The 26840-nt window shown below is 43.8% G+C and overlaps 1 protein-coding gene across 1 annotated transcript in view; it reads right to left on the minus strand.

Annotated features, from left to right (window-relative positions):
* LOC112432436 (protein NLRC3) overlaps positions 1-26840 on the minus strand; it is a 3307575-nt gene that overhangs the window by 2548258 nt on the left and 732477 nt on the right. The window contains exon 20 of the mRNA XM_076881152.1: positions 2646-2840. Within this exon, the coding sequence (XP_076737267.1) occupies positions 2646-2840 (195 nt within the window). The remainder of the gene's footprint in view (positions 1-2645; positions 2841-26840) is intronic.

Consider the following 26840-nt stretch of genomic DNA (forward strand, 5'->3'; position numbering starts at 1 on the left):
CTGCTGTGTGCCGTGACCTTTGACCTGCTAAAGACAGTCAGCTGTGGATTATTCATTGTTGTGTCTGATACTTAGAACTGTGAGGAAGAAGCTACACAGTTAATCAGGGTCCCCTCTCTCTGAATCAGGAAAGGTGGGCAGGCCGCGTGTGGGCCGCGGGCCATACGTTGAGTATCACTGTTTGAAATGTGAACATTGTTCTGCTGCAGTCAATGGACTAAACCAGAGAAGAAGAAAACAGACTTTACCATGAAGATCCTCAGTGTGGATCAGTATAATATCAGCCTGATGTCTGCAGTTTAGTGTCAGCACAACTTTCACATCATATTCATCTCAGCACAACTAAAACATGCTGACTGACCTCAGAGTTTCAAGTTTACATCCTGGACTCTCCAGGAAACCACACAGATGCTTCACTCCTGGATCCTGCAGCTTGTTGTTGAAGCTCAGGTCCAGCTGTCTCAGATGGGAGGGGTTGGACTTCAGTGCTGCTGCCAGATAATCACAGCTGATCTCTGACAAACCACAGTTCCACAATCTGTATAAAGAATGAAAGATGTAAGTTTATTAGACAAAGTGCTTGAAATCATTCAGTGTTTCATCATCTGTTCAGAGCTGAAGAAGGTTCAGAATGTAGAAGTTTAGAAAATGGAAACTCCAAACAGCTGAAGCCAACAGGAAGCAGCTTCAAACAAACACAACAAGAGAAAAAACTCTGAATGTTTCACATTAAAGTCGTACATTTCTCATAAAAACAGGACAAAGACTTGAAAAAGTCGTGTTTTTCCTTCCAGGAACCACATGGCTTCACTTTTAAAGGTGAAGTGTGACAGAAATGGACATATTTGAAGTCCAACACCTTTTTCCAGTCACATTATTAAAGCAGACAAACTACAAGCTCATTTTCATTCCAACAAGTCATCTTCTGACCTGGACTAACAACACTGGTCTCTATGTGCAGCTGGCTGTGAGACCAGTGCTCAGGGAGCGTCTACAAAGTGCAACACTGAAAGAACATCACACACTCATTTGCTTCCAGCACTTTCACACAAACATCTACTGTCATTATTGTCACCAAACTCTGTGGATCCTTTATTGCAAATTCAAATGGGATCAAATGGTCAGACAAAAGAGGGTTATGAGGAAATATGATGAAATGTTGTGTATTAGCAGCAACTTATTGAATCTTTTTCCTCAGAAACCAAACAAAATGATTGACAAACATGTTTTTACAAACTCAGTGTTGGACTTGGATCAGCAGGATAAGCTGATGTTTAAAGGCATTTGAGTCTCGCTGTATGAGAGTCCAGTTCTTACTCAATATTTATGGATGATGCTCTTTCAGTGTTGCACTTTGTCGACGCTCCCTGAGCCTCACAGCCAGCTGCACATGGACCAGCTGACATTACCCAGCATTAGAGGCGGCTGTAAAAAATTCATGTTCCCATTTAAATGGTTTTAATTTGAATAAAACGATGTTGATTCATTCAATCCTGAATCGATGTTTAATATAAATGTATTTTGCCAGAATCTCAGGTTAAAGCTCACAAACTATTTCAACAAGCAGCAAACAGATAAAACAGTAAATGAGAGCAGCTAAACACACAAAGATGGAAACACAGAGCGTGGATCGTTCACTCGACGGCACGTACACGGACACGCCGTCGGGGCTGAAAGTGGACAGCTCACAGATCCTGAAGCTGCAGGTTTCATCTGTCTCCAACCAAAACTGAGTGAAGCAGCAGCAAAAGAAGATCCAAACTCTGCTTCACGTTTGATCAATATGCTCATGAATTCTCTCTGACTTTGGCTGTTCCTGCCTGCACAGCTCTCTCTCTCTCAGTGTACTCCAAGAACAGCTTCAAACATCTGTTTCTGCATCATTCACTGTTTATTAGCCACCAGTCTGCTGTTGTGTTCAGTGCTGTCGGCCTCTGACAGTAAAGCCTCATTTCTGCTGTTCCATGGAAACTTTTTAAAATGATGACAGATTACAAACTCTCAGCTGTGTCTGTAATCAAACCTCTGTAACTTTGCTTCACTTCAGCAGCATCAGCTCATGTTCACATGTTGCTTCATGGTTTGCTTCAGTTTTTGATCGACTGCAGAATATTTTGAAGGTTATCTGCTATAAAAAGCCAGAAGAGGAAAATCTGCTTCATGTGTTTCTGTTTGATCCTCAGTGACTTTGACACAAAGGCCTCTGCTGTGATGATCACACCTCTGATCAAGTCTCACAGTGTCACAACTGATAAATGATCAGAGTTAGAATATTTCTGACTGTCTGCTGTGTGCCGTGACCTTTGACCTGCTAAAGACAGTCAGCTGTGGATTATTCATTGTTGTGTCTGATACTTAGAACTGTGAGGAAGAAGCTACACAGTTAATCAGGGTCCCCTCTCTCTGAATCAGGAAAGGTGGGCAGGCCGCGTGTGGGCCGCGGGCCATACGTTGAGTATCACTGTTTGAAATGTGAACATTGTTCTGCTGCAGTCAATGGACTAAACCAGAGAAGAAGAAAACAGACTTTACCATGAAGATCCTCAGTGTGGATCAGTATAATATCAGCCTGATGTCTGCAGTTTAGTGTCAGCACAACTTTCACATCATATTCATCTCAGCACAACTAAAACATGCTGACTGACCTCAGAGTTTCAAGTTTACATCCTGGACTCTCCAGGAAACCACACAGATGCTTCACTCCTGAATCCTGCAGCTTGTTCTTATTCAAAGACAAGGAGTCATTACTCAGGTCCAGCTCTCTCAGATGGGAGGGGTTGGACTTCAGTGCTGCTGCCAGATAATCACAGCTGATCTCTGACAAACCACAGCCCACCAATCTGTATAAAGAATGAAAGATGTAAGTTTATTAGACAAAGTGCTTGAAATCATTCAGTGTTTCATCATCTGTTCAGAGCTGAAGAAGGTTCAGAATGTAGAAGTTTAGAAAATGGAAACTCCAAACAGCTGAAGCCAACAGGAAGCAGCTTCAAACAAACACAACAAGAGAAAAAACTCTGAATGTTTCACATTAAAGTCGTACATTTCTCATAAAAACAGGACAAAGACTTGAAAAAGTCGTGTTTTTCCTTCCAGGAACCACATGGCTTCACTTTTAAAGGTGAAGTGTGACAGAAATGGACATATTTGAAGTCCAACACCTTTTTCCAGTCACATTATTAAAGCAGACAAACTACAAGCTCATTTTCATTCCAACAAGTCATCTTCTGACCTGGACTAACAACACTGGTCTCTATGTGCAGCTGGCTGTGAGACCAGTGCTCAGGGAGCGTCTACAAAGTGCAACACTGAAAGAACATCACACACTCATTTGCTTCCAGCACTTTCACACAAACATCTACTGTCATTATTGTCACCAAACTCTGTGGATCCTTTATTGCAAATTCAAATGGGATCAAATGGTCAGACAAAAGAGGCTTATGAGGAAATATGATGAAATGTTGTGTATTAGCAGCAACTTATTGAATCTTTTTCCTCAAAAACCAAACAAAATGATTGACAAACATGTTTTTACAAACTCAGTGTTGGTGTGTTGCCCTTAAGGCATTTCTCTGAATAAATAGGTTCATAAATTTGAAATAAATAATTCTAAAAAGATTTGCCATTAAAAAATTAATGTGTTGTTAAAATGAATAATTCATGCTTTACATACGTTTTAGTTAAAAGGAAAATATCGCTAAAATGTATTTCCCGTTCTGGCGGGGCACTTCCGGTTCCGGTCAAGCACTTCCGGTTGGGGTCAAGCGCTCGGTTTTGCTGAGAAACAGGCTCATGCTAAAGGCAGTATGGAGATGTAATCTAATGCCATCTACTCCGAATTATCAGGCCGGAACGCCGTAAGTTACTTTATATGACAGTTTGTACAGATAACTTTGGATATTAATGTGTATTTGCTAACATGAATGTTTTAGTGAGAGTAATGCACTTTATTGATGTAAACATGCTTCTGCCTGTTGAGATGGAGTTTATTTTCTGTCATTCCAGTTTTCACCACATGTTCATGGAGACAATTAAACAAGCTGCAACTAAACTCCAGGGTCTTCATTTGTGGTTTAACTCGGTGTCACCAACATCCTCGTTGAAAACACTATAGTTGGACTTGGATCAGCAGGATAAGCTGATGTTTAAAGGCATTTGAGTCTCGCTGTATGAGAGTCCAGTTATTACTCAATATTTATGGATGATGGCTCAGCGACAGTGTCCCGGACCGCGCCATTCAGCTCGACCAGCTAACATGCTACCGTGCTGACAGAGTCATCGTCGCGGGAGGTAAGACCCGCGGGGGAGGACTTTGTGTTTACATCAATGATGCCTGGTGTCGCGATGCTGTTGCGGTCTGCAAACACTGCTCACCAGTGCTGGAGTTAATGGTTATTAAGTGCCGGCCATTCTATCTACCGAGGGAATATACAGCCATACTCCTGTGCGCTGTGTACATCCCTCCCTCCTCCAATGTCAACAACAGGAATGAGGCACTGAATGAACTGTACCAGCACATCAGTGAGCAGCAGACAGCCCATCCTGATGCTTTTCTCATCCTGGCTGGGGATTTCAATCATGCAGACTTAAAGTGCGTGTTTCCAAAAATACAACAACACATAGACTTTCCAACAAGGGGAAATAACACACTGGACTTTGTTTACACCACCCAGAGAGGAGCTTACAAAGCTTTTCCCCTCCCCTACCTCGGCGCCTCAGACCATATCACTGTCATGCTAATGCCTGCTTACAGACCGCTCGTTAAAGTGACCAAACCGGTTCGTAAGCGGATACAAGTGTGGCCAGAGGGGTCTTCAGAGGCTCTACAGGACTGCTTTAATACTACAGACTGGAACATGTTTAAGCAGGCTGCCACCTACAACAACACCACTGACCTCCAGGAGTACGCAGAGACTGTTACTGCCTACATCAACAAGTGTATTGAGGATGTAACAGTCACGAAAACCATAACTGTCCGGGCCAATCAAAAACCATGGATGACAGGAGAGGTCTACAGGCTGCTGAAAGCTCGGAATGTTGCCTTCAGAGATGGAGACGAGGCGAGCCTGAGGACAGCTAGGGCCAACCTTTCCCGTGGCATCAGAGAGGCTAAGAGACAGTACTCCAAGAAAATATCCCATCACTTCAAAGACAGCAGAGACTCACGGAGCCTGTGGCGGGGCATTCAGACCATCACAGATTACAAGCCCCCACCACAGACTTGTGACAGTACTATCCCCCTGCTGAACGAGCTGAACACTTTCTTTGCTCGCTTTGAAGTCCAAAACAGCACCACTGCACAGAAGACCCCACCCCCTCCTGGTGACCAGGTGATGACTCTGTCACCGGACAGCGTGAGGAGATCCCTCAGCAGGATCAATGCACGTAAAGCTCCGGGTCCTGACAACATTCCTGGTCGTGCACTGAGAGACTGTGCAGTGGAACTCACTGATGTCTTCACAGACATCTTCAACATATCACTCATCCAGGCTGTCGTCCCCACATGTTTTAAAGCCACCACAATCATTCCGGTTCCAAAAAAGTCATCTCCCTCCTGCTTTAATGACTACCGTCCTGTTGCACTTACTCCCATCCTGATGAAGTGCTTCGAACGACTAGTCATGCAACACATCAAGACTGTCCTGCCCCCCTCTCTGGATCCCTTCCAGTTTGCGTATCGGCCCAACCGCTCAACCGATGATGCCATCTCCACTGCACTCCACTCGGCACTCACACACCTGGACAAAAATGACTCATATGTTCGAATGCTGTTCATAGATTTCAGTTCAGCATTCAACACTATAATCCCCCAACAGCTCACTCAAAAACTGGTCCAGCTGGGGCTCAACACCTCACTGTGCAACTGGCTGTTGGATTTCCTCACCGGAAGACCTCAAGCAGTACGGGTTGGCAGTAATACATCCAGCACCATCATTTTAAACACAGGGGCCCCGCAGGGATGTGTGCTGAGCCCCCTCCTCTTCACTCTGCTGACCCATGACTGCACTCCATCATACAGCTCCAACCTCTTCATCAAGTTTGCGGACGACACAACGGTGGTGGGTCTCATTAGCAACAGGGATGAGACCGACTACAGAAGTGAGGTGAGACGCCTGGCCACGTGGTGTGCTGACAACAATCTCTCTCTGAATGTGGAGAAGACGAAGGAGATTGTTGTGGACTTCAGGAGAATGCACACCCAACATGCTCCTCTGACCATTGACGGAGCGTCTGTGGAGAGAGTGAGCAGCACCAAGTTCTTGGGTGTGCACATCACAGAGGATCTCTCCTGGACGTACAACACCACAGCACTGGCCAAGAAATCACAGCAGCGTCTCTTCTTTCTCCGCAAACTAAGAAGAGCAGGAGCTCCAGCCCCCATCATGTACACTTTCTACAGAGGCACCATCGAGAGCATCCTGTCGAGCTGCATCACTGTGTGGTTTGGAGCCTGCAATGCGTCCTGTCATAGAACCCTCCAACGCATAGTGAGAGCTACAGAGAGGATCATTGGTGTCTCTCTCCCCTCCCTCCAGGACATTTACAGCACCCGTCTCACTAAAAAAGCCCTTTGCATAGCGGCTGATCCCACGCACCCAATGCAAAGCTTCTTCAAGCTGCTGCCGTCGGGGAGGAGACTGCGGAGTCTCCAGGCCAGGACCAGCAGGCTGAAGGACAGCTTCATCCATCAGGCTGTCAGGAAGCTTAACTCCCTCCCGATTCTGCCCCCTCTCCCCTCTCTCCTCCACGGTCTCACTGAACTCTGTCACACACACACAAACACACACACTCTCTGACTCACTCACTGGCCTGCACCAGTTACCAGTCACTTTGTGGAGCATTGGACTGCCATTACCTCATAAGACTTTGTTGTTACACTTTCTCTTACCGTACATTACTAAATCTCCATTTGCACTATTTGCCTATTTGCACTACTCTGCCTGGTTTGCACTCAATGTCACTTACCCATTATATTGTATATTGTATAGCTTTCTTGTTATATGTAAAATTGTATTTATTTAAATTTTTACTTTTTAATTATTTTACTTGCATTTTTAATCACTTTTATATTTAAATATATTTAAATGTTCATTTGCTATTTATCTAGGGATTGAGAGTAACGCAATTTCTATTCTCTGTATGTCCTGTACATGTGGCAGAATCGACAAATAAAGTTGACTTTGACTTTGACTTTTGACTTTGATGTTCTTTCAGTGTTGCACTTTGTAGACGCTCCCTGAGCCTCACAGCCAGCTGCACATGGACCAGCTGACATTACCCAGCATTAGAGGCGGCTGTAAAAAATTCATGTTCCCATTTAAATGGTTTTAATTTGAATAAAACGATGTTGATTCATTCAATCCTGAATCGATGTTTAATATAAATGTATTTTGCCAGAATCTCAGGTTAAAGCTCACAAACTATTTCAACAAGCAGCAAACAGCTAAAACAGTAAATGAGAGCAGCTAAACACACAAAGATGGAAACACAGAGCGTGGATCGTTCACTCGACGGCACGTACACGGACACGCCGTCGGGGCTGAAAGTGGACAGCTCACAGATCCTGAAGCTGCAGGTTTCATCTGTCTCCAACCAAAACTGAGTGAAGCAGCAGCAAAAGAAGATCCAAACTCTGCTTCACGTTTGATCAATATGCTCATGAATTCTCTCTGACTTTGGCTGTTCCTGCCTGCACAGCTCTCTCTCTCTCAGTGTACTCCAAGAACAGCTTCAAACATCTGTTTCTGCATCATTCACTGTTTATTAGCCACCAGTCTGCTGTTGTGTTCAGTGCTGTCGGCCTCTGACAGTAAAGCCTCATTTCTGCTGTTCCATGGAAACTTTTTAAAATGATGACAGATTACAAACTCTCAGCTGTGTCTGTAATCAAACCTCTGTAACTTTGCTTCACTTCAGCAGCATCAGCTCATGTTCACATGTTGCTTCATGGTTTGCTTCAGTTTTTGATCGACTGCAGAATATTTTGAAGGTTATCTGCTATAAAAAGCCAGAAGAGGAAAATCTGCTTCATGTGTTTCTGTTTGATCCTCAGTGACTTTGACACAAAGGCCTCTGCTGTGATGATCACACCTCTGATCAAGTCTCACAGTGTCACAACTGATAAATGATCAGAGTTAGAATATTTCTGACTGTCTGCTGTGTGCCGTGACCTTTGACCTGCTAAAGACAGTCAGCTGTGGATTATTCATTGTTGTGTCTGATACTTAGAACTGTGAGGAAGAAGCTACACAGTTAATCAGGGTCCCCTCTCTCTGAATCAGGAAAGGTGGGCAGGCCGCGTGTGGGCCGCGGGCCATACGTTGAGTATCACTGTTTGAAATGTGAACATTGTTCTGCTGCAGTCAATGGACTAAACCAGAGAAGAAGAAAACAGACTTTACCATGAAGATCCTCAGTGTGGATCAGTATAATATCAGCCTGATGTCTGCAGTTTAGTGTCAGCACAACTTTCACATCATATTCATCTCAGCACAACTAAAACATGCTGACTGACCTCAGAGTTTCAAGTTTACATCCTGGACTCTCCAGGAAACCACACAGATGCTTCACTCCTGGATCCTTCAGGTTGTTGTTGATGCTCAGGTCCAGCTGTCTCAGATGGGAGGGGTTGGACTTCAGTGCTGCTGCCAGATAATCACACCTGATCTCTGACAAACCACAGCTCCACAATCTGTATAAAGAATGAAAGATGTAAGTTTATTAGACAAAGTGCTTGAAATCATTCAGTGTTTCATCATCTGTTCAGAGCTGAAGAAGGTTCAGAATGTAGAAGTTTAGAAAATGGAAACTCCAAACAGCTGAAGCCAACAGGAAGCAGCTTCAAACAAACACAACAAGAGAAAAAACTCTGAATGTTTCACATTAAAGTCGTACATTTCTCATAAAAACAGGACAAAGACTTGAAAAAGTCGTGTTTTTCCTTCCAGGAACCACATGGCTTCACTTTTAAAGGTGAAGTGTGACAGAAATGGACATATTTGAAGTCCAACACCTTTTTCCAGTCACATTATTAAAGCAGACAAACTACAAGCTCATTTTCATTCCAACAAGTCATCTTCTGACCTGGACTAACAACACTGGTCTCTATGTGCAGCTGGCTGTGAGACCAGTGCTCAGGGAGCGTCTACAAAGTGCAACACTGAAAGAACATCACACACTCATTTGCTTCCAGCACTTTCACACAAACATCTACTGTCATTATTGTCACCAAACTCTGTGGATCCTTTATTGCAAATTCAAATGGGATCAAATGGTCAGACAAAAGAGGCTTATGAGGAAATATGATGAAATGTTGTGTATTAGCAGCAACTTATTGAATCATTTTCCTCAGAAACCAAACAAAATGATTGACAAACATGTTTTTACAAACTCAGTGTTGGACTTGGATCAGCAGGATAAGCTGATGTTTAAAGGCATTTGAGTCTCGCTGTATGAGAGTCCAGTTCTTACTCAATATTAATCAAAGCTCTGTAACTTTGCTTCACTTCAGCAGCATCAGCTCATGTTCACATGTTGATTCATGGTTTTCATGGTTGATTCACCTCATTTTTTAAAAAATGACCTCTGACAGGAAAGTCTCATTTCTGCTGCTCAACACTGAAGAAATGTAAACTTTCAAAACGATGACAAATTGGAAAACACAGAGCTGTGTCTTTTTTTTTTTTGTGTGTCCCGTTTGGATCTTTAGCCATCAGAATTGTTGTCTTAACGCCAAGAAAGATGCCAAGCGGATTTATTTTACCAAGTGGATCATCATGGCCTTTCCATATTGGTCCATTTGATTGACCTTTATTATAATTATGAATTTATTTTATTTTCTGTTGCTACAAACGGGACAGACATGACTGGGGGACAGGACAGGGAGAGAGAATGAAAGAAAGAGAGGGAGAGAAAGAAAACCAAAGGGGAGAAGAGACGGTGAGAAAGGGGGGAAGAAAAAAAGAAAAACAAACAAAACACCTGGATCACCTGTATGGAGAAAAAAAAACAGAAGAGAAAGCAAACAACATAATAAAAACAGCACCATCACAATAAACTAGCTAGTAGTAGATAACAGTAGATACTAAATAATAAACGATATTGTGCAGCACGCAAGATAGACAGCGCACAATGTGCTTAGAGGCAGCAGCCATAAAGGTGTAGTCCGCGTCTGTGAACACCCGTGTGTACACCTGTGTGCACACCTGTGTGGATCAGCATGCTTGTATTCCAAAGGTTTCTCCATGTAACGATCTGCTAGGGAGTGTGGGGAGCCATAGCCCCGTCCACCAGGGTATGAAGCAGGTATGGAGGAGATCCAGGCCCCAGATATCCAGAGGCCCCAGAGTACAAGGACCCGAGGAGGACCACCAAAAGGGGGGGAATCGCCAATCGGCCACCAGGAGTGAGCCGGTACATACATGAGCGCCCAGCCCCAGACGACAAGGACCACCAACACACCAACGTCTGAGGGCATCAGCCACCGGCAGGGAGTGTGGTGAGGGGAGATAGGCCTCCGTACTTTGGAGGGCCTGAGATGTACCCAGAGAGGTTGAGTCTAAGACCCAACCTGACACATAGACAGGCGCACGCGGACACCAACGTGCATTCCCACCCCATATGCACAACCAAATACTCGGCACTCACCCAACGTGTAGACAGACACAAATAGAAACTGCACAGACCGTCGCACTCCCCAAACATACTCTATATCCCAAGTCCAGGTACCCCCGCCCTCAGAGGGGCAAGCCGCACCTAAACCCAGGAGATGTAACCCTTCTCTCTGGGGCGGAGGCAAGCGGACCACCTCTTTGATTAGAGCTGTGTCTCTAGTCAAAGCAGAGATGGAACGATGCCACTTTTTATGTCCGATATCGATATGAATCCAATATAGTCGATTTTATAATCAAACGTTTTTTTAATATCTTGCTGCATTTTGTATAAGTTCATACTCAAGTTTAAAAAATCTAAACACTAAAGCTGTTCAGTTATACCTGTCTGCAAAAACACACTGCAGCCAAAACATTAGACAATACTGATCTTTGTATTTTGATGCAGACGTCAAAAACTCTGGTTGTGAATAAAAGAAGTGCAACATCAGCACAAAATAATGTTTCTATTGAACAACTAACACAAACAGGTTGTAGAATGGAGCCTTTTATACTCACAGCTGAACAGAAACAACATCCAGAGTGGAAAACAGTGCAAACAACTGCAAACAGGCTTCATGACACTCATGTTTGATCAGGATGGATGTCAGTGTGAGCTGTTTCTATCACATTTAACCTCACAATCAATTTTGTCTCATTTCTATACAAAACTTAACACAAGTATGAAAAAAGTGTTTTTGATTGTTTTGTTTTTTGAACCATGAAACTGTTTAACAACACAGTTTGTTTCAAAGTCAAACTTGAGTCTGTCCATCGTTCGGTCAGACTGAGCAATGACAGCACACAGACGTAGACAACAGCTCTCTCAAACACCAAACTCAGGTCCTGTTGATGCTGATATACAGTGACACAGTTACATGGGTGATTCATCCTTTTAACTTTATCTTTAAACAGCTGCAGCTGTCACTGACAGCGCATGTGGTACTTTAACCTTTGGACTGTTTTCATCAGTTAATTATGGAGTTACTACAAAGAGTGAAACTATAGGATGATCTGTCTGCTGTCACTGGGTGGTGCTGAGGTCTGAATCTGAGGACGGCTCCTGTAGTCACAACAAGAACACAATCATCACAAACTGAAATATAAATATGATGGAGTAGAGCTTGAATTAGCTCCAGAATTTAAATATCTTGGGGTCATTCTAGACCCAACATTATCCTTCAAGAGTCACATAAATAAAGTGTCCCAGGTACTTAAATTTAATAATCGAAATTTTAATCATATACGTAATAATTTAAATATGAATGTTGCAAAAACTTATTTTTACTCAATGATCATCTCTCATATGGACTATTGTTTGACGTCCTGGTCACTTGCTTGTCCAACAACACTTAAAACTATTGAAAACATTTATAAAAGAAGTTTAAAACTACTTGACAAAAAACCGACTTCCCACCACCACTGTCATGTGTTAAAAAAACATAAATTACTGAACTTCAATAACTAGGTGAAACTTAAAAGAGTGAGTTTAATATATAAAGTCTTACACTCCCTTGCTCCACCACCATTAAAGCAGTTCATTAGGCATAAAGAAAGCTCAGACAGGACCACTCGAGCTACAATCCGAGGAGACTTGTTTATACCCCACAGACGGACAGCATTTGGGCAGAACGTCCTCTCTGTCCAGGGAGGCCATCTGTGGAACAGTCTTCCTCAACCCATTAGAGAATGCTCTACACTCAGTTTAAGGCAAAGGTTAAAAACTGGTTATGGACAAATCAAGTGTGCGATCATGTATGAATTGTATAGTTTTAATGTTTTATTTGGGAACAGAATGGTGTGTGTGTGTAAGTTTGGTGACGGAGTTTTTATTATGAATGAATGATGAATTTTTATGAATTATTATGTCTATTTTTTATGCTTAAGGACAACAGATGGAAATTAGTCCTTGGCTATAATCTGGTATGTTTACATTCATGTAATTTTTTTTTTACATTTATGTTCATTAACATGCACTGTCCTAAATAAATAAATAAATAAATAAATAAAGTTTATCTCTCAAATCTGAAACAAAGCTGATCCTTCTGTCCTCACACACTCGGGAGTGTTCTTCTCTTCTCTTACATTTTTTCAGTCCTACAGTTCTGCTGACAGCTGACATATGAGCTGTTTATTTAAAAAAAGCCTTATATACGAACAGATGTTCCTATATCATGTTCACCTTTGAGTTGTTGGAGCTTTATAAATGGACATCTGCAAAGATGTGATGATGGAGCAGGTTTCAGTGCTGCTGCATCCTGGTCACAACATACGGAGGTGGTATCAGCACTGGTATCAGCACTGGTATCAGCACTGGTATCAGCACTGGTATTGAAGAAGAAATATTAATGCTTCAAACTATTTGTCTTAAAGGATGGAAGCTGTACAGAGTTCTGCACATGTGTCTTTGTGAACATACCTCATTAACAATATTTCAGACAGTTTTTAACCTGAATATTTGCAACAAACTCAGTATAAAAACTACAGTCAGCGCTAAAAAATTAATCAGTCGAAAAATTAAAATTTTAACTTAAGCTGCCAAGAGGAAGTCGTTGGTTTCAGTAAATATCAGGCTTTGCTATTTGATCGGTTTTTACAGATTAATGAGGAGTTACTGAAGTGCCAGGTTTTTAAAGTAGGTGTTACTGTCTCTACACATGTGGAGACTGAAAACATGGTGCTGTTTAATAAGATATTTAATATTCAGCTCTGCACAGGAGCTGCAGCAGGGTGCAGCCTGTTGCCTTTACAGTATAATACTTGTAATAAAAGTACAGTAACGGTAATTAGTGACTGAGCAGCCCGGGGCGTTTCTCTTGATTTCTTTAGTCAGGGTAAATTCATTCACCTGCACGGGTTAGCTAAACAAACCCTGACGGCCGAGTGCTCATCTTAGCTAGCTAGGTCTCAGGACCGAGCTAAGGACGGTAGTTACGGAGTAGCTTACAAACACGTTTAACTTACCGAAAAAGTGCAGCGGGGCCTCGGGTCCATCTGTCGGGTAGTCCAGTTTACTGAAGAACACCTCAGGCTGTCAGGTTAAAACACTCGGCCGTGTCTTCGTAGCGTAAACGCTGGCCGTCCTCTCAGAGCCTACCTCTATCTGCTATTCCCGAACAGAGATACGCAAGTTTCTCCGTGACTGCAGCTGCCAGTCAATTCAATTCAATTCAATTCAATTTTATTTATATAGCGCCAAATCACAACAAAAGTCGCCTCAAGGCGCTTCATAGATACAGAGAAAAACCCAACAATCATATGACCCCCTATGAGCAAGCACTTTGGCGACAGTGGGAAGGAAAAACTCCCTTTTAACAGGAAGAAACCTCCGGCAGAACCAGGCTCAGGGAGGGGCGGGGCCATCTGCTGCGACCGGTTGGGGTGAGAGAACGAAGACAGGATAAAAGACATGCTGTGGAAGAGAGACAGAGGTTAATAACAGATATGATTCAATGCAGAGAGGTCTGTTAACACATAGTGAGTGAGAAAGGTGACTGGAAAGGAAAAACTCAATGCATCATGGGAATCCCCCGGCAGCCTACATCTATTGCAGCATAACTAAGGGAGGATTCAGGGTCACCTGGTCCAGCCCTAACTATATGCTTTAGCAAAAAGGAAAGTTTGAAGCCTAATCTTAAAAGTAGAGATAGTGTCTGTCTCCCGAATCCAAACTGGAAGCTGGTTCCACAGAAGAGGGGCCTGAAAACTGAAGGCTCTGCCTCCCATTCTACTTTTAAATACTCTAGGAACAACAAGTAGGCCTGCAGAGCGAGAGCGAAGTGCTCTAATAGGGTGATATGGTACTACAAGGTCATTAAGATAAGATGGGGCCTGATTATTTAAGACCTTGTATGTGAGGAGCAGGATTTTGAATTCAATTCTGGATTTAACAGGAAGCCAATGAAGGGAAGCCAAAACAGGAGAAATCTGCTCTCTCTTTCTAGTCCCTGTCAGGACTCTTGCTGCAGCATTTTGGATTAGCTGAAGGCTTTTCAGCGAGTTTTTTGGACATCCTGATAATAATGAATTACAGTAGTCCAGCCTGGACGTAATAAATGCATGAACTAGTTTTTCAGCATCACTCTGAGTCAAAGCTGCTATGATGACATTACACCCCATTTTAACATCACCGCTGTCGGAATTAGAATCAAACTTGGACATAAATCAGCGTGATGAGAACTATACCTCCAAAGGCCAGAAGTAAACGGCTATGAAATGGGACGGTCTAGCCTTCAGATTAGCATCACCGCTGTCTCGATGGAGTTTAATAAACTCAGCTGTCTGCTCCTTGCTATCTAAAATATAACAGGACACTGGAGTAAACTCTCGACCATCTCACACTTATGCTTAATCAGTTTTCTGTTTGACGTTTATTCAGCTGTGTGAAAACCACCCGGGGGATTAATAAAGTGGCTTGCAAAAGTATTCGGTCCCCTTGAACTTTTCCCCATTTTGTCACATTACAGCCACAAACACGAATCATTTTTTATTGGACTTCCAGGTGAAAGACCAACACAAAGTGGTGCACACGTGAGAAGTGGAACGAAAATCATACATGATTCCAAACATTTTGTACAAATAAATAACTGCAAAGTGGGGTGTGTGTAATTATTCAGCCCCTGAGTCAATACTTTGTAGAACCAGCTTTTGCTGCAGTTCCAGCTGCCAGTCTTTTAGGGTCTGTCTCTACCAGCTTTGCACATCTACAGACTGAAATCTTTGCCCATTCTTCTTTGCAAAACAGCTCCAGCTCAGTCAGATTAGATGGGCAGCGTTTGTGAACAGCAGTTTTCAGATCTTGCCACAGACTCCTGATTGGATTTAGATCTGGACTTTGACTGGGCCGTTCTAACACATGGATATGTTTTGTTTTAAACCATTCCATTGTTGCCCTGGCTTTATGTTTAGGGTCGTTGTCCTGCTGGAAGGTGAAGCTCCGCCCCAGTCTCAAGTCTTTTGCAGACTCCAAGAGGGTTTCTTCCAAGATTGCCCTGTATTTGGCTCCATCCATCTTCCCATCAACTCTGACCAGCTTCCCTGTCCCTGCTGAAGAGAAGCACCCCCAGAGCATGATGCTGCCACCACCATATTTGACAGTGGGGATGGTGTGTTCAGAGTCATGTGCACTGTTAGTTTTCCACACAGAGCATTTTGAACAAAAAGTTCCATTTTGGTCTCATCTGACCAGAGCAGCTTCTTCCACATGTTTGCTGTGTCCCCTACATGGCTTGTGGCAAACTACAAACGGGACTTCTTATGGTTTTCTGTTAACAATGGCTTTCTTCTTGCCACTCTTCCATAAAGGCCAACTTTGTGCAGTGCACGACTAATAGTTGTCCTATGGACAGATTCCCCCACCTGAGCTGTAGATCTCTGCAGCTCATCCAGAGTCACCATGGGCCTCTTGGCTGCATTTCTGATCAGCGCTCTCCTTGTTCGGCCTGTGAGTTTAGGTGGACAGCCTTGTCTTGGTAGGTTTACAGTTGTTCCATACTTCTTCCATTTCTGAATGATGGCTTGAACAGTAGTGATGTGACGTTCTGTATCGAGGCTTCGAAGCGTGTGTCGAGTAATGGAGGGGGCGTTTCCGCGAAGCGCGTATCGAGGCTTGCTTCATTTATGGGAGGAGCTGAAAATGATGACGTCCGAAGCCTCGCTGTCCGGCTGTACCACGTGACTGGTTCAGGAAGCGGTTCAAACTTTGCCGCGAGCTATGACAGCGATATAAACCCCTCAGACCCCATTCAAAATGTGGGCGTTTGATGGAGAGTTGCGGTTAGTGAGAGTTAGAGACAGTTTGGAAAAAAAAGAAATCGCCTACGACCTGCCACAGTGGAGAAACTGTTGTTTTTAAATAAAAACCAATGATGTGTCCCCTAAACACTAATCACTAGGGGTGCAACGATATTCGTATCGATATTGAACCGTTCGATACAGTGCTTTCGGTTCGGTACGCATATGTATCGAACAATACAAAATTTGTAATTTATTTTATCAACTTTCCTTCTGACGATGCTGTCTGTGTTGAGCGCTCAGTGAATCTGCGTTCGACTACTCCGCCTAGGCTGTACTGTCCAGCGCAGATCCACTGAGCGCTCAACACAGACAGCATCGTCAGAAGGAAGAGCGCAGGGCAAGCTAGCGAGACAGAAGTTAAGCACTCCTTGCAACTTGGACCTCGCCCACCCTCATTCAGATCTGGCATTTGGAATTATTTTGGTTTTCATGTGACGTATGACCCTGAAGGTAAGCGAGTCATGGACTAAAGTAAAACAGTATGTTGGATGTGCCACGCAATGCTCAATTACATGGGTGGGAGCTAGTGTGTTAGCGCAGTTAGCTCGTTAACGTGTTGGCCGTCTAGCCCCATGCACGGGGCGATCGGCGGTAGCTCGTTAACGGAGATTTGCCGTGTTGTGGCGTTAAGGTCATTTCAACAAGATTAACCTGAAAGCACTAGTGGGAACACAACGAATATGACTGCACATTTACACCGACATTATCCTAGTGCAAAGACAAAGATGAGTGATTCCTCAATCAGATACAGGGCTCGCAATATCGCTAGCCCGACGTCCCGGGGCTAGCGATTTTTTCAGTCGGGGTACCAAAATCTATCTCTGCCCTGCCCGTCGGGCTATTGTAGGAAGGAAAAATATATGTCAATGCTTTTGCATTCTTTCGGAAATGTAGCTGGGTAATTATGTCATTGGCATCGGTGAGCCACTGTCAATATGTGACATATTGAAATCGCGTTTGAATTTGCGCTTGTTTTTTTGCTTTCACTTTGCAATCGTGCGAACTGTGTATAGAGAGCGACAGCACTGATTGGTGAGTGATGATAATTTGTGCACCAATTCCTCTGACATTGTCTTATTAATCGTTAGCTTACTATGCAAACATGACAAGTGAAATCTCCCGCAGCAAGCTTAAACATGTGAGAAGTTGATCGCGCAGAGAATCGCTGAGCGTTATGTGTGTGTGTGTAAAAGCAGCAGAATATATATTTTAGTTCTGCTGAGCCAAATAAGACAGGTCGGGGTGAAGAAGTGACAGCCAAAGAAAAGCTTACCACAAAACGGAGAAGTTATGACAAATCAGACTATAAGGTAAAAAGAAAGTGCAGCTTTATGGTTTCATGGACAAAAGAATTTCTGTGGCTGCAATATGACGAGCTAAATAACCAGGGGTGCACATAAGTGGTGCGCATTCTCTGTCAAAATAAAAAACACGCACAAGGGTTAGGGTTAAATTTAAAAACTGTACTTTTGAGTTAAAATATATATTTATAATTTTAATAAATGACAAATTAAAAAGGCATGAACATTTTTTTTGTATCGAAAAAATATCGAACCGAACCGTGAATTTTGTGTATCGTTGCACCCCTACTAATCACTGTCCTTGCCTCAATGTTACAAAAGCACAACCACTGTCCACACCTCACCTCACAGTATATGATCATTTCCATTTTAGGCATTTCCAAATAATCATTTTCCATACTGCCAGCATAAATATACACAGTATACTGCCATCACTACAATATAGATGTTTTACACACTCCTTTTGTTGTTGACATTCACAGGCTGTGTGCAAAATGCCACACTCTTCAAATTCATGCCAACTAATATTTTTACGTCCAGTAGGTGTCCTGCTAGAGCAAATGAAGCTTCAAGAAGCTTCGCGTTGGGGTGAACCAATTGGATGAAAAGCTTCAGTGCTTCATGAGGCTTCATCTGCCCATCACTATTGAACAGTGCTCCGTGGGATGTTCAAGGCTTGGGAAATCTTTTTGTAGCCTAAGCCTGCTTTAAATTTCTCAATAACTTTATCCCTGACCTGTCTGCTGTGTTCTTTGGACTTCATGGTGTTGTTGCTCTCAATATTCTCTTAGACAACCTCTGAGGCCGTCGCAGAGCAGCTGTATTTGTACTGACATTAGATTACACACAGGTGCACTCTATTTAGTCATTAGCACTCATCAGGCAATGTCTATGGGCAACTGACTGCACTCAGACCAAAGGGGGCTGAATAATTACACACACCCCACTTTGCAGTTATTTATTTGTAAAAAATGTTTGGAGTCATGTATGATTTTCATTCCACTTCTCATGTGTACACCAGTTTGTGTTGGTCTTTCACGTGGAATTCCAATAAAATTGATTCATGTTTGTGGCTGTAACGTGACAAAATGTGGGAAAGTTCAAGGGGACCGAATACTTTTGCCACTGCAAAGGTTTATTTTGTCTAATCTAATCTAATAACTTTAATCTCAGCCAAACTGATTTACTCAGGAACAAATAAAACACTGAAAAAAGTCAAACAATAACATTTTTAGGTTGTCTAAGTCACTTATATATTACGTTTAACCTGAGTAGCGAAAGACCGCGGTGATCTGAACATGATGTGCCGGGAGTTTGCTGTTCTCTGCGGCTCTAGTGACCCTCGAGCTCTCGGCTAGCTATCGAGCTGGTGGGTAACAGACGTCTCAGAAACGTCGGAGCACTTTTGCAAATATGCGATATCTTGATAAACTGAGCAGATATTTAAAGTTTACACAGCTACATTCTCACCTGAAAATATGTTAAAAGTTTATTTTGTGACCCAGAAAGAGTAATAAGAGTAATATTAAAAACTTAGTAGCGACCGCCATTGCCGGAAAGTGGAATTGGATGGGCCACACTATGAATTCTGGGATATGGTGGGCCACGAAGGACACACCCGACCCATCCTTTAATTTTGGGGAAAAAGAGGACGCATTGGTCGGCTGCATTCAGAGGAGTCTATGAATTTGGACAGCCTTCATCGTGTCGCTGTGACGTAATCGGTCTACAAATGCGTCCTCAGGAGGATGCAGCCCATGAATTTGGACACCCCCTATGTTTACTACTGCATAGACACATTGAATTTCCAACACAAGGAAACTACACTTTGGACAATGTTTTCACCACCAAGAAAGGAGATTACAAAGCCCCCCACATCATGACCACATCACTGTTATGCTAATGCCAGCATACAGGCCCCTGGTCAAAGTCACTAAACCAGTTCGTAAGCAGGTACGTGTGTGGCCAGAAGGACCTGCAATACTGCTTTTCCACCACAGACTGGGAGATCCTTAAACAGGCCGCCACACATGACAACACCACAGACCTGCAGGAATATACAGAAACTGTCATTGGCTACATCTCAAAAGGCATCGATGAGGTCATAGAGACCACTGTCCAGGCCAATCAGAAACCATGGCTCACAGGTGAGGTCTACAGGCTCCTGAGGGTGAGAAATGCAGCCTTGAAAGCTGGGGATGAGGTGAGCCTAACAACAGCAAGGGCAAACCTGTCACATGCATCAGAGAGGTGGAAATGCAGTGCTCCAGGAGGATTTTGCAAAGCTTCAGTGACAGCAGAGATACTCAGAGGCTGTGGCAAGGGATACAGACCATCACAGACTACAAGCCCACTCCTCAGACCGCTGTCGGGTCCACCACATTACCGTAAGAGCTAAGTGAAATTTTCTCTTGCTTTGAGACACAGAACGACACCCCAGCACAGAAGACTCCACCCCCCAACGATCGGGTGGTGACACTATCAACATGCTTGTCAGGACCTGCTGCCATCAGGGAGGAGACTGAAGAGCCTCCGGGCCAGAACAGCTTCATCCAGGTTGTCAGGATGCTGAATTCACTCCCTGCTCTCACACACCAACTCCAGACCTGCATTCATCTTTTTCCTCTGAACCCCCCAAACATACAAACCCTGAGCCACCACCATTGCCCTTTCACTGACTGCCCTACTCCACCATTTGACTCTTAGAACTGAAGACGCTTCTCTCATAAGAGGTGAAACATCTTCAAGGAAACTTAAAGAAGTCCAGACGCTTTTCTTTCCAAGCTCCTTAGACTACGGTGACCTGGATGTCTGAGAACCTTCACAGACTGATTTTACAAGAACAACTTGTGTCAAAAATCCCTAACAGTGCCTCTCTGTCACACACACAAATCACTAGAGTTACAAATTTAATAACTTAAAAAACCTCAGAAAAACAGAACTGAGCAAAACAAACAAACAAACAAACAAACAAACAAACCAGAGACCTGGGGCCTGGGGCCTGTTCTTCGTACGTCGCTTACTACATCCAAGATCAAATGACACATCCAAGACCAAACCATCGCGCTAACCGTGAGCTCGCTAATCCGGTTCCCCGAACACACCTGCTGTTGACGATTAGTACAGCTGGACGCAGTAATGTGACATCACTGGGTGTCGTAAAAGGGGCTACGCATCGATAGTAGAAACATTGATCGGCAACCCGCTGATTGGTCGGCGAAAATGTCGAAGGGGCGCGCTCGGTATTTTCCGGCAGCAGAGCAAGAACTCATGAGTGAGGGATTTCAGGAGTTTCAGAGTTTAATCAGAACGCAAGAGAACACTGCAAAGGCTGCAAAAGCAAGGAGAGAGGGCTGGCAGGAAGTTGCTGACAAATCAAACTCGTAGGTAATTTAATAATAATAATAATAATGGATTGGGTTTATATAGCGCTTTCCAAGGCACCCAAAGCGCTGTACGATACCACTATTCATTCACTCCCACATTCACACACTGGTGGAGGCAGCTACGGTTGTAGCCAGGCTGCCATATCGCGCCATCGGCCCCTCTGGCCAACACCAGTAGGCGGTAGGGTAGATCTATCATATGACACTATATTGTCCAATATCATATGGCATTATATTATATTATAATATGTTATATTATATCCCCTTTCACATTAGAGCCACAACAGGACCCACAAGAACATGGGAACAAGTAAAAGTGGAATACAGGAGTATTCTACAGAATGGTAATATTTATCTCTTAGATTGCTTTTCGTCTCTTGGCAAGGTAATACTGGCCTGTAATACTCTGTTAGTTTGTTCATCACAGCAACCAAGAAAAGGGCAGAGGAAAAAAAGACAGGTGGTGGTCCTGCACCCCCTCGTCAACAAGTTGGTTAAGTAAATAATACCCTCACGGGAATATCGATATCTCTCTATGAGCACACTGTCGCGCTGAGCTAAAGGATCCTGTCTATCCCGCAATATACGCTGAATTCTGAGGACTCTCCTTATCAATCTTGCACCTTCCGCAATGGGTTGGTCGCGTATACGGACAGGACATGGCTGTGACAGGCTTCCCAAATCCACCTTCGCTTTTATAGCCGTGGTCTCTCATCTTGATTACACGAAGTAATTTACAATTACTACTCTGAAATATGAATTACATCTGTAATAATCACATACATGTAATAGAATGTTAATAGTACATTTCCCTTTTTTAGGAAATGACCTGTATGTATCTGTGTGACATCAATAAAAGGATCAAGTGCTGCATTATCTTTAGTTACATTGATGTTATTTATTTATGGTGAAACAGTGGTGGAATATCGCTGTTGCTTTCGTATGAATGACGCGGGCATACCTGCGTGGCCGCGATCTAATCCTGTTTACATAAAGTAAACCTGCTCCCCAGCAGGTTTACGCTTACGGCTCTGTTGCTATGACAGCAAGTCCCGGATGGGCTTCGGGGAACCGAACGATCCAGGATCACGCGAAATCGTCAACAATCTCATCCAGCTAACTCACTTAGCGCGGTACGAAGAACAGATGTTATTTATTTATGTTTCACCATAAATAAATATTATCAATGTAACTAAAGATAATGCAGCACTTGATCCTTTTATTGATTTCACACAGATACATACAGGTCATTTCCTAAAAAAGGGAAATGTACTATTAACATTCTATTACATGTATGTGATTATTACAGATGTAATTCATATTTCAGAGTAGCAATTGTAAATTACTTCGTGTAATCAAGATGAGAGACCACGGCTATAAAAGCGAAGGTGGATTTGGGAAGTCTGTCGCAGCCATGTCCTGTCCGTATACGCGAGCCACCCATTGCGGAAGGTGCAAGATTGATAAGGAGAGTCCTCAGAATTCAGCGTATATTGCGGGACAGACAGGATCCTTTAGCTCAGCGCGACAGTGTGCTCATAGAGAGATATCGATTTTCCCGTGAGGGTATTATTTACTTAACCAACTTGTTGACGAGGGGGTGCAGGACCACCACCTGTCTTTTGTTGCTCTGCCCTTTTCTTGGTTGCTGTTATAAACAAACAGATTATTCCAGGGTCTCTTTCCAAGAGACTAAAAGCAATATAAGTGATAAATATTACCATTCTGTAGAATATTCTTATATTTCACTTTTACCTGTTCCCATGTTCTAGTGGGTCCTGTCGTGGCTCTAATGTGAAAGAGGATAAAATATAACATATTATAATATAATGTAATATAATATTGGATAATATAGTGTAATATAATAAATCTACCCTACCGCCTACTGGTGTTGGCCAGAGGGGCCGATGGCGCGATATGGCAGCCTGGCTTCTGTCAGTCTGCCCCAGGGCAGCTGTGGCTACAACTGTAGCTGCCTCCACCAGTGTGTGAATGTGAGAGTGACTGAATAGTGGCATTGTAAAGCGCTTTGGGTGCCTTGAAAAGCGCTATATCAATCCACTCCATTATTATTGTTATTATTAAATTACTTACGAGTTTAATTTGTCAGCAACTTCCTGCCAGCCCTCGCTCCTTGCTTTTGCAGCCTTTGCAGTGTTCCCTTGCGTTCTGATTAAACTCTGAAACTCCTGAAATCCCTCACTCAAGAGTTCTTGCTCTGCTGCCGAAAAATACCGAGCCGAGCGCGCTCCTTCGACATTTTCGCCGACCAATCAGAGGGTTGCCGATCAATGTTTCTACTATCGATGTGTAGCCCCTTTTACGACACCCAGTGATCTCACATTACTTCATCCAGCTGTACTAATCATCAACAGCAGGTGTGTTCGGAGAACCGGATTAGCGAGCTCACGGTTAGCGCGATGATTTGGTCTTGGATGTGTCATTTGATCTTGGATGTAGTAAGCGAGGTACGAAGAACGGACCCCAGGTAAGAACATTGTTGAGGTTTAAATTTATAATCTTAAATACTTATATGCTGATTATATTGCTTTATAAGAAAGGCCCAAATCTGAGTACACTCTGTGCCGACAGGACTGACAGGAAATTACATGCTTTTGCAGGCGAAAAGTGAAACTAAGCAGAGTGTTTGGTCGAAACTTAAAGTGTGTGTGATGTCTATATAAATGACTAGGCTTGCTGTTTTGTGCTTCAGACCTGGGGTTGTGTGTTCAGGTCTCCATATCCGGATATGTAAAATAAAGATAATCTTTTAAAGTAAAAAGACCACTTTTGAGCCGTGTCTTTTTGGCCATAACGAATACCAAAAGAACTGGAATTTAATAACATTAAAACCAAACAATAAATGAGCAAAGTAGTGCATGATAAATATAGATGACAAATACAAAGTGCAATATAGAAACACTGGGTAAAAAGAAATGAACAATTAAAAAGGAGGATAAAAGATGTGAGCAGTAGTTAAACAGTAGAAATAAATATATAATAAACAAATAAAAATAGATAATAAATGAAAGCCAGGTCTGAAAGGTGAGTTTGGCTTTAAAAGCATGAAAACACACTGCTGTCTTCAGGAAGGCTGCTCCAGTAACTTTCTATGCTCGCTTCGAGGCTGCAGCTAAGGACTCCAACAATGCTAGTGCTAGCGGCGCTAACGGCTGTAGACAGGAAGATACTGCCAGCACCGGAAACGTGCTCGTCATCTCCGAGCATGAAGTAAGGAGAGCCTTCAAGAGAGTGAACACCAGGAAAGCAGCAGGACCAGACGGCATCCCAGGTCATATCCTAAGAGACTGCGCATACCAGCTAGCTCCTGTGTTCACTGAGATATTCAACATCTCTTTATCTCAGTCGGTGATCCCCACATGCTTCAAAGAGTCCATCATTGTTCCTGTCCCGAAGAAACCCCACCCTGCTTCTCTCAATGACTATCGCCCTGTAGCCCTCACCTCAGTAGTGATGAAGTGTTTTGAACGCCTGGTCAGAGACTTCATCATTTCTTCACCACCAGACACACTGGACCCACTACAGTTCGCTTACCGTCCAAATCGTTCCACAGACGATGCCATCTCTCATCTCCTCCACACATCACTTACTCACTTGGACACTAGAAGGGGGAATTATGTTAAAATGCTCTTCATAGGGGGCAGGGATAGCTCAGTAGGTAAAGTGGGCACCCCATGATCGGAAGGTCGGCGGTTCGAATCCACTTAACGGCTACCCTGAGGTACCCCTGAGCAAGGTACCGTCCCTACACACTGCTCCCCGGGCGCCTGCTTAGTGGGCTGCCCACTGCTTCACTGAGTGAATGGGTCAAATGCAGAGAAAAACAAGTAATTTCCCCATGGGGATCAATAAAGTATCCATTATTATTATTATTATAGACTACAGCTCTGCATTTAACACCATAATTCCCTCCACACTCACCACCAAGCTGGAGCATCTGGGACTCAGCTCATCTATGTGTCAGTGGATCTCCAACTTCCTAACTGGCAGACCACAGGCAGTAAGGATGGGCCGACATGTCTCAGCCTCCACCACTCTCAGCACTGGAGCCCCCCAGGGGTGTGTTCTGAGCCCCCTGCTGTACTCTTTGTACACATATGACTGTGTGGCCACTACCAGCTCCACCACCATCATCAAGTTTGCTGACGACACCGTCGTGGTGGGCCTGATCTCTGATAACAACGAGACGGCCTACCTGAAGGAGATTAGGAATCTGGAGAACTGGTGCCAGAGGAACAACCTCCTTCTAAACATCAGTAAGACAAAGGAGCTGATAGTGGACTTCAGCACTAAGCAGGAGAGGAACTACCAGACCCCCGTCATCAACGAGTGCCCAGTGGAGAGAGTGGACAACTTCAAATACCTCGGAGTTCACATCACGCAGGACCTGTCATGGTCCTGTCACATCAACACCGTGGTGAAAAAGGCCCAACAGCGTCTCTACCACCTCAGACGCTCGAGAGACTTCCTTTTTTTTTTTTTTTGTCCCGTTTGGATCTTTAGCCATCAGAATTGTTGTCTTAAGGCCAAGAAAGATGCCAAGCGGATTTATTTTACCAAGTGGATCATCATGGCCTTGCCATATTGGTCCATTTGATTGACCTTTATTATAATTATGAATTTATTTTATTTTCAGTTGCTACAAGCGGGACAGACATGACTGTGGGATAGGACAGGGGGAAAGAATGAAAGAAAGAGAGGGAGAGAAAAAAAGAAAACCAAAGGGGAGAAGAGACGGTGAGAAGGGGGGGGAAGAGAGAAAAAAACAAACAAACAAAAAAAACAAAACTCCTGGGTCACCTGTATGGAGAAAAAAAAACAGAGGAGAAAGCAAACAACAAAGAGCAACATAATAAGAAAAAAAAAGCACCATCACAATAAACTAGCTAGCAGTAGATATCGATAGTTACTAAATAATAAACGATATTGTGCAGCACGCAAGATAGCCAGCGCACAGTGTGCTTTGAGGCAGCAGCCAAGAAAGCTGTAGTCCGCGTCTATGAATACCCATGTGTACACCTGTGTGCACACCTGTGTGGATCAGCATGCTTGCATTCCAAAGGTTTCTCCATGTAATGATCTGCTAGGGAGTGTGGGGAGCCACAGCCCTGTCCTCTATGGTATCAAGCAGGTATGGAGGAGATCAAAACTCCAGACATCCAGAGGCCCCCAGAACACAAGAGACCAAGGAAGACCCACAGAGGGGCAGCCGCGCCACTGTCCCAGTAAGAGCTAAGGAGAGTCCCAGATGAGGGCTCATTCAGCAGCCGCGGAGCAGAAGCCAGGGGGAGTTGCAGTGACGCGCCCGTGAGCTCCGCCGGCAGCCAGCTGTGCCTGAGTGACCGAGCGAGCCGCCAAGGAGTGAGCCGGTGTGTACCCGGACGCCGCTTGAGAGACTTCCAACTGCCCTCCAAGGTGCTCAGGAACTTTTACTCGTGCACCATAGAGAGCATCCTGACGGGAAACATCTTAACCTGGTTCGGGAACAGCACCATGCAGGACAGACGAGCTCTACAGAGGGTTGTGCGATCAGCTGAGCGCACCATCCGCTCCGAGCTCCCTGACCTGCACTCAATCTACAGCAGGCGGTGCTGGACCAAGGCCAGGAAGATCGTGAAGGACCTCAGCCATCCCAACAACAGACTGTTCTCTCTGTTGAGGTCAGGAAAGCGATTCCGCTCCCTGAA

This window comes from Maylandia zebra, unplaced genomic scaffold (assembly GCF_041146795.1).
Source record: "Maylandia zebra isolate NMK-2024a unplaced genomic scaffold, Mzebra_GT3a scaffold03, whole genome shotgun sequence".
Lineage (NCBI taxonomy): Eukaryota > Metazoa > Chordata > Actinopteri > Cichliformes > Cichlidae > Maylandia > Maylandia zebra.